The sequence below is a fragment of the Diuraphis noxia genome, unplaced genomic scaffold, assembly GCF_037042655.1.
Source record: "Diuraphis noxia isolate RWA-SAM2 unplaced genomic scaffold, SU_Dnox_SAM2 contig0005, whole genome shotgun sequence".
In the NCBI taxonomy this organism is placed as follows: Eukaryota; Metazoa; Arthropoda; class Insecta; order Hemiptera; family Aphididae; genus Diuraphis; species Diuraphis noxia.
In genome coordinates, this window is record NW_028301715.1 from 41,124,604 (window position 1) to 41,139,700 (window position 15,097).

A 15,097-nucleotide genomic window follows, 5' to 3' on the forward strand; every position below is an offset into this window, starting at 1 on the left:
ATGGAATTGTATACAAAAAAGATTATTTTTTAACAAAAAACTATGATAAAATATGCTTATTTAAAATATGTGAAATTGTATTAATTACTAAACCAGATAGTATAGTGTATGTCCTGGCTAATGAAATAAAGTTAAATCATTTCAACTCTCATTATGAATCTTTTAGTGTAGATTATAGCGAAGAAGTTGTTAATCGTAATTGTATTTGTAATGTAGATGAATTTAGTGGACCTCCAATAAATATAACTAAAATGTCATCTGGTCAAAAAATGATCCGTTTAAAAGAGTATTATTAATTACATTAATAATTGTTATTAACCAATTATGCTTTAAACGTATTTGTATTTAGGTTTATTTATCATCATGTATAACTTCTAAAATATATATAGGTACTACATTAATGTTCTCTTTTTTTTTGATTAAACTATATAGATTCTGTTGTTTTTGTTTCAAATTATAATTATAAATCAAGATGGCTAATAGTAATGACAATCCTAATACACATCATGTCAATTTTTATGATGAAGATTCCTCTTGTCATGTATGTGCTATTTTAATTTTTTTAAAATAAAATTGTTATTATATTATTTTATTGTTTATACTTTACAACTTAGTAAATTAATGTTATCCATTCCTAGTTCTTATAGTACTGAAACCAGTAACAATTCATTACTTACCTAAATATTTATTTCATTGCTTATGTAGTTAACTGAAATTGGTCAGTTACCTGATTTATCAAGTAACGAGCATGCTGCTGTAAATGAAATGTTGGATTATAATTACCCATATGATGAATTACCACAACTTAAAGAACTACTTAAAAAATGGGGTTTACAGTGTGTATATCAAACCTGTGTGGGTAAGAATTCCATTTAGTTCTAAATTTAGTATACTATTTACAATAAAATATTCTTAATAAATCTAAAAATTTTAAACTAATATATTTTTGTTGTAATTTTTATTGCAATTTTTATGTAGATCAATTGATAGATATTAAAGTTCTAGCTATTATGAAAACGTATCATGTCGAGAAACTATTATCAACATTTCCTTGGGGAATAATTTTTAAATTTGAAGATGAACTTACAAAATGGCAAACAAATGCTAGTATTGTAAGCAATGACCACAATAGTAGTACAAATTTGGGTGAAATTGTGTTGTGCCCTTCAAGCAAACCAATTGTAGAAGATACTCAAAAATCATCAAATATCAAATATCAATTGAAAGTGGATGAAGTTTTAAACTCTACTACACAAGGTGCTCTAATATTAAATTATTATGAGAAAAATAATAAATTGAATGATGGCATTCGATCGACGCTGGTCGATATCCTCATTGGACGTGTCCTAACACAAAAATTACCAATGTCTGTCATCTTGGCAGAATCAATTGCCGATCAAATTGTAGTGATGTTTAAATCAGAAGTAAAGGTAATTATTGGAATTGATTCACTATGATTACTGTTAAATAATTATTTAATTGTATGTGTATCTACAGGATGTATATTTTATGAAAATTGGAAATAATAAGAATCCAAAAGGAAAATTATATGCCAAATATTATAATTGCTTAAGAAATTTAAAAAACAATGGATTAGTCCCCAGTACAGCGGTCAAACATAAAACATATAATGACAAGAAAACCAACTGGACTGAAAGAGAATTTGGTAAATTTTATTGAATGTATCTAATTGAAGATGCTTATTAATCCATATATATACCTTTTTTTGTGTATAAAATATTCCATATTTTTAGTTTCTGAAATTGAAATAGATGGCATACTAGATGCTCTTAAACATGGTTCAAGTACATATCCAGAATTAGAGTCAATGTGGAAGGCAACCATAAACTATCGTCTAAATAACATAAAATGTGCTACGTCAACAGCAGAAATTTTAAAAAGCTGGAAACATTATTTAATCCCTTATGGACATAAACTAGTAAATAATTAACATGTTTAGTGAATAAAATACATAATTTAATATTTATCAAATTATGTTTCAGATTGATATTGATTTTAACGCTTTATTTCCAAATACTAATAATATTTACCAAGATTTCAATGATAAAGCAGAAAAAATTATGAAACTGCTTGATGAAAAAGTCAAAGATACTAATTGCCGTAAAATATTAGAAAATGTATCAAATAATAATGACATTGATATAAACGAAAGTAAGATATTCAATTAAACAATAATTGTATTTTACTTTATTGTGTAAACTATATTCATTTGTATCTTACATATCTTTTGATAATGAATCTTTAAAATTTTAAATTATAGATGTCAAAAATGCTGCACTATTTTATTTATTGCATGCTATGTTTGCGCCTACGTCAAAAAAGGTAACTAAAGACAGTAACGGCAAGAAAAATATTACTAAATATTCTATCAAAGATTCTCAAGATAGCTTTATAGTATTTAAAGAATCTGTAGAAGCCCAGCAACATCACCTTGAGCAACTTCGAAACCAAGGGATTCCTATACAACCATTTATCGTGATTGTCGGTACAATAAATGTTCAAAAGGAAATATTGGTATACTTTGACTCGGTCATGTATAAGGTGCATTCAGTGCTCAGATCCATTGAAGTATGCTTTAAAATATTCCAATTGTTTAATCTAGAATATCCGTCTGAATCTTCTATTGTATGGTTGTTTATTCAAAAATATTTCTTTTGTATACATTCAAGATATGATAAACCTTTCCCTAAATTGGTTCAAATTTTAGCTGAACTTCAATAAATAGTAATTGTATTTTAAAAATGTAAAATACAGAAGTACTTTTTTAGAGTATATCTATACTGCGTTTTTATTTTAATAATTATTTGCATAAAAAATTGTAATATTTAACTAAATATCAAAACCTAAATTCAATAAAATTACAATATACATGTTTTGTAAACCCCCCACAAAAAAAAATTCTGGATCCAGCCTTGATAATTATGATAAGATAATTGTTAATTTAGTGCTGATAAAGATATTTAATTAATAATTTCAAGTATCAATTTAACAATATATTTGTCAATAATACAATGCTGATATTCATTTAACAATGGAAAATGGATGAATAAGTAATAATTATTATTACGGTGATAAGATTATTGTCAATGTAATGATGAAAAATAAATTGAATTAACAGTTTCAACTATCAATTTAACAATATATTTGTCAATAATACAATGCTGATATTCATTTAACAATGGAAAATGGATGAATAAGTAATAATTATTATTACGGTGATAAGATTATTGTCAATGTAATGATGAAAAATAAATTGAATTAACAGTTTCAACTATCATTTTAACAATATATTTGTCAATAATACAATGCTATATTATTAGAATTATTGTCTCATTAACAATTTTATACTTGTTGGTTTGACAATTATCTTATTAGCTGTATATCAACAAGATTATTGTCAATCCAACATAGTTTTTTGTTAATATGATCGTGGTTTTTTTTTCAGTGTAGAACCCTGCTGTAGACTGACAGATGGTACCTATTATGATTTTTTTCCAGATGAATCGACTACCGGAATTTTTTTCTCTAACACTTTAGTAAATAAATACGCATATTGAAAGAAATATTATCTGTTATACATGGTATGCCATACCAAGTTGTTTGATCGATTCTGGTTTTATTATAGTATCACGCGTAAGTACGTAATTCGTCTGTCTGTGAACAGTATTAAAAAATTGTTATTCTGTAGTTGGTAATATATTATTATAATTATTATTCAATTTTATAAATCTGCGTCGTTTCGATTCGCGGACGCGTCCGATTCTCGAAAACGCCCCGTCTGAGTTCCTCCGGCTTGCCATTATGTTGCGCGCGATCTGGGTCATATCGGATTTTGCCAACGGTTTTGAGTGTCGCTGTCTCTGCTGCAGTGCTCAGTGGAAAAATGTTATTTCAAAACAATAACACGCGTAAGCATCATTTGTTTTTATTTTTTTTAAATATTATCTTTCCAATTGCGTCAATTACGCTCAGCATTACGACAAACTGTCATTGCCGAACGAATTAAAACGATCGCTGTTTTAATTAACGAAACACGTTTCACGTATGTAGAACTGCACGCACAAGGCAAATGGAATAGGTATAGATAATATAGGTTAGAAATAAAATAAATCCGCATTAAACGCGTACGATATAGATACAACAAATATAAGTTATATAATTATAACGAGGTATAACCGCGTAATACACAATAACATAATATTAATTATAATTTATAATTGTAATATTGAATTACGTAAATGGTGGTCGCGGCCCACGCAGCAAATTATTGTGTGAGGCACACGCGTATTACGCGCCAATGTACGTAGGTACTCGTAATATTGCGATAATTAATGCGTCGCGTTATAATTTTAATAACGCAAATTATTTAGTTAATATAATAACAAGCGCAATAATTCGTGTTTGCGTGTGCTAATAATATCAGTAATATCATATAAAATATACCGGCAACAAAAATAACCAGCGATGATAAAGAGTACCTAATAATATTGTCATACGTGCATATTATAGGTAAGAATATTATGTATTATAGTAACTGTTTATACACACCACGCGTACACGATACACACGCACATACGCGCGCGCACAATTATACGTCACACATAGGTATTATATTTAAAATATTTTATAGAGTAGATTTGAATTTAGATAGATTTCTCAATACAAAAATACCTCATCCAGTGAAACCTATCTTAACAGACGCTTGCAGTAGGTATATAGTGGACACTTCTCTTGAACGCTGCTTGCGAGTTGCGTCCCGGTTAAATTTTTTCAATATGGGGGAGGGGGGCTAACTTCACACACGTTATAAAAAGGTAATATGACAAACATTAATAAAAATTAATACTTATTGCGTCCCGGTTTTTCTCGAGCACGTCCAAATTGTATCTCCGCTATCTGTGATATCTAAAATGTTTAAAGGTGAAATTATTGGTGGTTAATTATTATCAATTACTTTAGTGTTTTAGATTTAATAAAAACGATTACGTTAAAGCTTTGATCATTTTCTCATGAGTTACGTAGTTCTGTAGACAAACACAATTATTGTCGCAATATAGCTTTAACTACTGATCAACTGTTTCCTATTTCAATACAACAAAGTATAGTATTCACTTAAACTAACATACAAATTCGATCATTAATAAAGAAAAATGTTTAAAACAAACAATAGCAAATTTTTTTATCAAACAAAATTACTAGGTTCGAATTCAAAAAAGAATTATCTTTCAAATTTTTAACAACACTTTATAAGATGAAAAACGAAAACATTTAATGTGCATTTTTAATAAATCCATTTCACGGGGATGAAGGGAAGATTATCGTCCGTTATATATTACTGGAAAATAATTTCCCTATAGGTGTATTTTACTATAAATAAAACATGAGTAATTTTTTTATACATATATAAAACTTGTAATAAATAACAAAGAATTTGTCTCGCATATTAACATTTTTATGAAACCGTCGATGAGAATATTTATTACTTATATAAAAATTAAAATTTAATCTTAAATCTTAAATTGATGGTTAAAATCATCACAAAAGATATCTGAAAATTTTACTTAGTTATATCAAGTATGGATTACAACTATGACGTAAGTACAGTCACTTACCGACACTATTATTATTTATTATAAACAATAAGAATACAGATTATCATATGCTATTCGTAAATGGCCATAACTTATCTTCTTCTACGTGTTTTTTAAAGGCCATTAAAGCCCATTGCCACCACATATACTTGCTACCTATCTATCTCTATCCTGTGCTACTGTTTCTTCATCCTGAATTCTAATTTCCACTAGGTTCTTTTCGACTTTGTCTATCCACCTTTGTTTTAACCTAACATTTAAAACATCAAATATTATCACACAGATACTCGATACTAAGGTGGGCCTAGACCATTTACCGATTCCTATTTAATATTTTTTTTAAGCCACAATCAATATAATAATTCTGAAACAACCTCGTTACATGTCAGTTTTCACTTAGCTATTTCTTGGCATACAATAAATGTTGTTTTATTTAACATGAGTTAGGTTATTTTTAATAGAAATATAAATATTTGTTTACCTCTAAACTATAACCGTTTGTTCAGTTTATGCAAATAAATTGTGAGGATTGAGAGTGTTTTCATAATACAGTGAAACTATGAAACTATGGTCTATGAGAAAAAATATTTTAGTGCACATATATTCGTATAATATTTTGATGCATATACTATACTTAATTAGGTTTCATTGTCAATTTCAACGATCGGGTCAGTCTAATGTACCACGTTGTAACCCTAATTAATTGCAGTTTTTAATAATCTAATCTATATAAAAGATAGCATTTATTCATTTTGTAGTTATTATATTATGTAAACACTAATCTATAATGAAAACAGAAAAGTTAATCAATTTTTAAAACAATTTTAATTACTTACACGTCATTTCTGAATATATTTCTTAGATAATATTATTTTTTTTACAGCTAACTATTAAATATAATATTTTATATATATTATATCAAATTCAGATCGAACTAAAAATAATGTATACACTTAATTTGGTTTGAACATAAAGTATACATATTATTTTAACAGGTATGGAATTATGAAATGGTGTAAGTACCACATTGTCGTATTTAATATTTCGAGTAGTCATTTAGAACTTAGAAGTCAAAATGATAGATAATATTGATAGTTTCTGGTACCTAGTATTTGTGTTCGACGTTGGTATTACTTAATGTTAGTAAAAATATCTATTATAATGTAGAATGATAAAATCACCCATAAGGCAATGTTCATAACTATAAAATGTATATTATAAATTAAATTTTAATTATTTTAATTATATACCTAAATTTCCAAATACCTAATATTAATATCAGAAAACATTTGTATCGTGTTTAATTAACTAATATACGAACACACATGGTATATGTATGATAATTATATACCAATCCTACATAATACTACTTATACATAGGTATATCGATCAAAGATTATATTTTCTTAGTTACATATAGATATAGGTACCTGAATATAATCTACTTATAAAGAAATATTTGTAAGTTTTTTTTTCATTATGTACTTAAACTAACAAAAATTAATTAATTAATCAGTTATCTTTATATCAAGTGTATACCAACGTAATTCTAAATAAGCAAGCGCTTTTAAAATTAGGTTACCAAAAATAGTTATTTTTATTTTCATAAGCCATGATTGCAGAGAATAAAAAATAAATTTTAAAACTTTAAACATCATATAGTTTGATCAGTAAACCTTTCCAGGAAAATATTAACATTTTATAACCTAAGGTAATTTGCTGTTTACGGAAGGCGTTCAAAACGTTTGTGTCTATGGGGATTTATTGATTCCGCCGAAATTACCTGCTTAGGAAAAAGGTTTATATTGATTCCGCCGTCTACTGTTTATAATATCTACACATTGATTCCGCCGGACAATGTTCATCCCCCCCACCACCAATTGTATGTCTATTACCTTATATTTTCATAGATATACTATATACATATACCTGGTTTGAGGAAAAATCGTTATCATTAAGCGATTTCATAAAAATTTAAACCCTCAAACGCTCAAAACATTTTTCCTATAATGACGCTTCAAATTTTCTCTATAGCTATTTGAAGCAAAACTTATTGAAAACTTAGTGTTAAATTTTATAACCTTAGATATAAATACAAGAATATTATGAATTTTGAACTACAAAATAATTTGCAACTATTCATGGTTTTGACGAATTTTTGTCAATATTTGAAATTCAAATGTTAATAAAAATTTAATTTGAATTTCCGGTGGAAATTTTTTTGTGATAAAGATTGACAAATTTGTAATGAATCTTGTATTAAATTTTCAAATCTTAGATTTAAAAAGAACACTTTTTATGAATTTCTAGCTTAAAACAATTTGTGAATTTTTGTGATTATTACGTATTTTGTCAAAATTCTAAATTGAAAATTTCAGTTGTCTATAAATATCTCAAAAAAAGTCAAAATATTTTGAAAATTAAATCATATAAAGAAAATGCTAATCTAAATAACTGATAAAATTTTCAAGTATCTACGACTTATACTTTTTGAATAATAACAAATATTTAAAATTGTTTGAGGATAAATCGTTATCGTTACGCTATTTCGTAAAAATTGGAAATTCAAACGCACTTAAATTTTTTCCTATAATGATGCTTCGAGTTTTCTCTATAGCTACTTGAATGAAAACTTATGGAAAACTTAGTTTTGTATTTTTAATCCTTAGTTATAAACGCAAAACATTTTATGATTTTTCAACTTAAAACTAATTTGCAATATTCATGGTTTTGACGATTTTTTGCCAATATTTGAATTCAAATGCTAATAAAAATTAATTGTGCCTATGTATTCTTATAATATTTTAATCACTATAAGAATAAGTTATGAGGTACTTTGTATTAAATTTTCAAGTATTTTGATAGGGCCAAAAAATTTTTATCGACACTTCAAATTTTTTAGACAAATTGAAAATCAGTCGTCTAAGGAAAACTTATGGAAAACTTAGAGTTGTATCCTTAGTTATAAACGCAAAAATATTTATGATTTTTCAACTTCAAAATTACTTGCAAATTTTCGCGTTTTCGACAGATTTCGTAAAATTTTGAACTGTAAACGCTTATTAAAAAAAATTGTGACTTAATAAAAAGAAAATAAAAAGAATAAAAAGAAAATCGTTCTTTTTTTTTTAGCTGCAATAAGAACAACTCATAAGGAACCGTGTATTAAATTTTCAAGTTTTTTTGGTCGTCCAACTTTTTTTTACCGACAATTCAAAAAAAAATTCACAAAAAAATCGAAAATTTCAGTGGTCTATAAATAACTCAAAAAAAGTCGAAAGTGATTCTTTTAAGTGGCTACACTAATTATCTCGAAAAGTATGGTCTATTTTCAAAATAATTGTTACATAGTTTCAAATTATTAAAAAATTATGTTTTTAAATATTTTTTATCCTTATAATTTTTTAAGTTTTTTACTTTTTTGAATGACAACATAGAGTTTTAAATTCATATTTCAAAGCAGAATATTTTTCTCAGTATTTTAATTCATAAAAGTCGAATTTAGGACGAGTAGTTTATGAGTTATAAGTATTTAAAGTTTACGCAAGCGGAGTAGTGGACAAACATTTTGCGGGGTAACCCCGTACCACTCCACTCTGCCAATCTAAACTTTAACTACTTATAACTCATAAACTACTCGTCCTAAATTTGATTTTTATGAATCAAAATACTTAAAAAAATATTCTGCTTTGGAATATGAAATTAAAACTCTATGTTGTCATTCAAAAAAGTAAAAAAATTAAAAAATGATAAGGATGAAATATTTAAAAATATAATTTTTTAATAAAATCGTTGGGTTTTTAATAACTTGAAACTATGTAAAAAAAATATCTTGAAAAAAGTCAATACTTTTTTAAATAATGAGTGTTGTTTGATAAATCAATCACCCTGTATAGTATATAATATACAGGGTGATTCTTTTATCAAACAACACTTATATGGTGTTTGTGTGTAAATACCACCTAACATACACCTTTTTTTTTTTTTTCCGTTTTAACCGACGACGCCGCGGGATCTGCTTTCGCATTGCTTCCACGGCGCACCTAACATACACCTATAACACACAAACACCACCCAAAACCACCCAACTTTGGGAGGCTATATCTTGTAAACGGATTAACGAAAAATGAAAATTTAAACGTGAAAATTCATTGAAATAATAGCCTTTTTAGTTTATGAAATTTTAAGTATAGGTTGTCATTTGAAAATCAAAAGTTGATAATGGTTAACCTGATAAATATAAGGGTGAATATATTTAAAAAAATATATAGTTCTAGAACAAGATTTCTAAAATTTTGAAAAAAAAAAAATTTGAAAAAAATCAATAGTTTTTGAAATAATGAGTGTTGTTTGATAAAAGAATCGCCCTGTATATTTTTTAATGCTCAATGTCTACTATACAATAGGCAAGGTATCACGGGAATTAATTTTCAAGTAAAATGAGAATAATTGTAAGAACTTAAATAATATTGGTATTAAAATGTTAATACCTCCTGCAAGCAGAATAAATCGACATATTTTACATTGAATATCAACCTATTGATATTCATGGTTGTAACATGTAAATTGTAAATATAGTATAAACTATACAATATATATATTATCAGTAGTCGCCTTATACAAACAAAACATATAATCCTATTAAAAAGGTCGACTTACTAAAAAAATTAATTTTTAAATACCTGTATGATAATTTAAAAATACGTCATTTCAAATTCTTTGTATTTTTAATCAAACATTTTAATCATCGAATATTATCTGGTGTTTTTAAGATAGTTACTAATAAAATAAATTATTTTATCATTTTAATCTATGGTTATATCATTCTAACTCTGTAATATACACGCGTATAAGTGCATTACAGTCAAAATTACAATACAAATACATTAAAAATACAAATTAAATTATAAATGTTAACGTATATGATAGTACATACATTAATGCTACTATAGAGTATGTATATAACGTACCATTATCAGTTATGGCGTTGTAACTATACAGCTGTGGTTTTTTTTTTATCCTTCATAAATATACAACAACAATACAACATAAACATCAAACATACATCATTTTTTTTATTCCTAATGTGATAATATAATATACTAAAATCCTGTAACTATAATATAATAATTAGCTACATTGCAACCAAAATATTGTACTTATACCTATAACACGTATGAAGATTTTTTTTGTTCAATTAAAACAATTTAAGAAATCATATAACTATGTATCTATTTATATATAGATCCATTATACATGACTGTGAACGGTTCTTAACAGGGTGGCCTATATAATGAAACGAACGATTAAATTATAATAATGGTCCCCTATAACTGAATTAGAATTAAAATTATTAATTAAATCGAAAACAGACAAAAATATTTTAAGAGGAAAATATATCATAATATTGAATGTTATGTAAGTCCACTTCAAGACTTCGACAAACAAAATGGTCGAATAAATATTTGATAGAAAAACACGTTTAAATTTTATTCCAGCCAGCATCCTAAACGCATCAGACGAAATTATTTTGTATAAATTTTTAAATATTCTAGGAATGATGAATGTATATGACTTAACTATTTACGCTCAATAAAACAGTTATTCTAATTTTGACATGAAACGTATAACTTTATAGATTAGGTATTACCAAAATTCAAAAATATAAATAATTAAAATATTTCGTTAAGTTGTTAAAAAATATAAATGTTTGTATACTTTTATGTAACATATTTCCTCAACCATACTTAAAATAAATATTATATGATACAAATGCATACAATTCTTAAACGTTTATTTTATTAATATTGAAATACTAATTCAAAATGTATATTTTTAGTGAAAACCAAAATTTTTTTATCTTATAATTTATTCATGGGTAGGTATAAGTGTTAACCATCATATTAATTACAACCAAGTAGTAAATACAATTGATAATTAATTTATAAATAATAGTGTCTAATAATAATAGTGTCTATACAAATACGATTATTATTTTATCAAAGGAAACTATGACTACCTAATAATAAATATATTTTCCGTGACAGTTTTAAAATGCTCGAGATGGCGTTTGATATCAAGTAATTAATCAAATTATCGATTTCTATTTTCGAGGTTATAGTTGTTATTACTAACGCATTTGAAATTGATTGAATGTCGACTTACCCTAGACCAATATTCAATGTGTTCTGAACTCTTGTTCTGAGACTATATTGTAAAGAAACCTAAATGCTGTCAAGACATCGGTTACTGCATCAGAGACCTTTGAAAATTGGGGTTAATTGAAATGTTTTGTTTGTTAACACGTATCCTAAGGAACAATTCAAATTTAAAGTTATTCAAGTGTTTATAGTATATTAATTAGTTATCACATATTAATTATTTATTTATTGTTTACTTAACACCGTGCAGAAATTTATGGGTAGCATATAATATGTTATTTATAATCTGTACTCTATAGTAAGTTTAGAATATAAATAGTCAATCTATAAGAAAATAAAGATTTGTAAGCACTGACGCATAGAACAGAATATATTGAATTAAGTTAAATTGTTTGATTACTTAAATATTTAGACATATTAAGTCAAAAAATAAATAATATATTATTGAACTAGTGGATCATTATATGCATGGCCCTGGATTAAAAATGATGGGATGGTTGTAACTTATAACTTATAAGTTATAACTTATAACTATAAGAGGTGATGGGATTGAACGTTAAAACGTGAGTGATTTTTTGTGGGGTAGGCTGGCATCAAAAGACTTGTTTGGAGGCTTAGACAATTATAATATACATTCATTTTAGGGGCATGAAACTTTATTTCTGACTTAAACAGTTGAATTAAACTAGGAAAAACGCATTGGAACATTACTTTATACAACGCGTTGTAGTGAAAATAAAATGACTTAAAACACATTGTCTCAACTCTCAATAATGAATGTTGTTTTATGATGATTATAGTTTTAAGTGTTTCATTTTTATATAATTATATGGTAATGGTTAAGTAAAAATATTTTCTTTTTATAGTATTGTTAAGTAGTTCTACGCAGTGTTGTACTTACCAGATACCACTAAGATAGTAGGACCTTAGATATTTAAGTTAGCAAAAATACATTTAGTATAACAATTTAAAATAATACTTATATAAATATCAAAACAATTTAATATACGTAGTAATAAATATAAAAGATTTGCTCGATAAATTTTTTTATCATTTAGTGAAACCACAATACAATCAGTATTTGTAAATTAGTAAAAAATAATATTAGTTTGTCTTGCAAGTTAAACCTATGTTAAACTATAAGCTTATTTCAACTACAACTACTATACTTGAATAGAATGTTACAAATTATAATTAATGAATATAATTAACTAATTCAGTTGGTCCAACGTTTGTATAATGTAATAATGTATATAATATATATTAATAATTTATGCTTTCAAAATGTTGATTAAACTTATGTTAAACAAGTACTAAATATTTTTGACTTCAATATAGTTGCAACAATACTGTAGTATTTCTATACTACGCGTTTGTATAAGTAGTAATGTAGCGTCATTTTGTTTAGACGATGGTGGAAAATTGATGATAAAATTTAACCATCTGATAATAAAACAAATCATTTACAACACCAATACTTCTCAAGACCATGTTCATACCCTGATACAATACATAAAATTGTATACTAGAAACTAGAACTGTTCAATTTAAAAATCTTGTTTTAGTAGCAACACACTTATGAAATTTTTCGTCTTATAGATATTCGTAAATAATAAACCATAGATTCCTTTAAAATAAGAAACATTTTATACGTCGCCTGTAATAGTATAAAAATATTATTATCATTGATAATATTATATTATAGTATCATAATAGTTACAAGTCTTTTGTGCCGAATTTGTTAAGTGTATAATACAATAGTAATATGCCTAATAAGATGCATAAAAACTTTGTGCTTCGGATATTTCCCATACAAATAGGGATACTCCTTTTGTAAACATTTGTAGATTCCAACCATTGACTTGTCTATGTATATTTAAAAGAATAAAACAAACAACTAATAAGTATTAAAGTGTGTATTAGTAAACCGCAATAAGATATACTTACCAATAAACTCAATTGATCAGTTAAAATAGATACAATCACAACAATTGGATGCCAAAATAGAATATAAACAAGCATTATACATGTCGTCATTATATACAACTGTAAATAATTATATATAAAAATCACAAGTTTCTTTTTACATTAACTCAATTTATATGATATATTCTAATTTCTAATATCGGTATAAATGTTTAATAATTAATACAGATTAAGAAGAAAATAATTTAAAAGCATCAGGTGTTCTCTGCTATAATATAAACAATATTTAAATATATATATATAAATAATGATAATAGTTATACATATGATTTAAGATTATTTTATTAGGTACTTATTAACAGTCATGGGTGGATAGGCCTACCGGGCTATCGCGCGAGCATTTCCCGGTGGGCCCCCCTTCGTATTTCGGTAGTGGGGCCCTTTAATATCATGTATTATTAATTTTTTTTTCATGCGAGGGCCGCTTTTTTAAATTTTCCGGTAGGCCAAAAATGGCCTATCCGTCCATGTTAACAGTGGTTGAATTGGAAAAAAAAATAAAGGTAGATTCTAAATGAAGTTGAATAAATAAGCAAATTAATTTAATAGTAACCCTATTTCTTGATATAAATATAATAAAGGGGTACGCTATAATTTGAAGAAAACTGAAGAGTAGCTCAGTCCCCCTGTTTATTAAGAACAAAATAGTATATCTATACCTCACAAAAAAATTGAATAATTTGATTTTTCGGTTTGATATTGTTTGGCCATACATGAAATTCCACTATACTTATGGATGCACCAGTCATGAAAAGTATAGACGATTCAACAAGTTTAACATCAAATGGGTAGATATTCCATCCAACCATCAGTATTGGGCAAGATGGTACTACTAATGAAAATATAGTATACAAATATGCAGTTATAGTAATTAAACATATCTTTTTTAAAACTTTAATCGGTCCTTTATTTAAAAGAAACGCCATTCAAAAATAGGCAAATCCAGAAGACGATATTATGACCTTTAAGAGTTTAATTTCTGTGTTATAAAATTTATAGTATTAAACGATAATAATTAGTTTAAAAAAAAAAATAATAATGAACATTTGTAGCCATAAAACTAACAAAATATATAATTGTGCTTATAGAATAATATGATATTATATGTAACATTATTTATGTTACCTTGGTGAGGAGTACCTATAATAAAATAGTATTATTTAAACAAATATTCTAAAGTGTAACTATTTTTTTTTTATCATGATAATATTCTAGATGATGTTATAGTCATTAGTCATACCAAACACATAAATTTACTAATAATTAACAACAATAATATTGTATTTTTAAATTTGAAACGGCGCATCATATAGGCAATTTAGCATCACTCTTTCATCA

At 26.1% G+C, this 15,097-nt stretch overlaps 1 protein-coding gene and 1 long non-coding RNA gene across 2 annotated transcripts; one reads left to right on the forward strand and one right to left on the reverse strand.

Moving 5' to 3' along the window:
• Positions 1–432: 432 nt before the first annotated feature.
• LOC149055352 (uncharacterized) lies at positions 433–2,877 on the forward strand. The gene is made up of 7 exons (XM_089229681.1): positions 433–541; positions 706–859; positions 979–1,430; positions 1,498–1,666; positions 1,755–1,939; positions 2,004–2,172; positions 2,282–2,877. Exons 1-7 carry the CDS (start codon positions 473–475, stop codon positions 2,740–2,742), a joined length of 1,659 nt encoding a protein of 552 aa, XP_089085807.1. The 5' UTR covers positions 433–472; the 3' UTR covers positions 2,743–2,877.
• Positions 2,878–13,051: 10,174 nt separating this feature from the next.
• On the reverse strand, positions 13,052–13,808 carry LOC149055353 (uncharacterized). The gene is made up of 3 exons (XR_016191894.1): positions 13,721–13,808; positions 13,494–13,639; positions 13,052–13,430 (listed from the first exon to the last, which is right to left on the reverse strand). It is a non-coding gene; the product is annotated as an uncharacterized LOC149055353 (long non-coding RNA).
• Positions 13,809–15,097: the final 1,289 nt, after the last annotated feature.

Bases quoted from the DNA above. Each gene is read 5' to 3' on its own strand.
- LOC149055352 (XM_089229681.1), top strand. From the start codon at position 473: ATGGCTAATAGTAATGACAATCCTAATACACATCATGTCAATTTTTAT. The intron at 1,431-1,497 runs GTAATTATTGGA...GTGTATCTACAG, and splicing joins TGTTTAAATCAGAAGTAAAG to GATGTATATTTTATGAAAAT. The intron at 1,940-2,003 runs GTAAATAATTAA...ATTATGTTTCAG, and splicing joins TCCCTTATGGACATAAACTA to ATTGATATTGATTTTAACGC.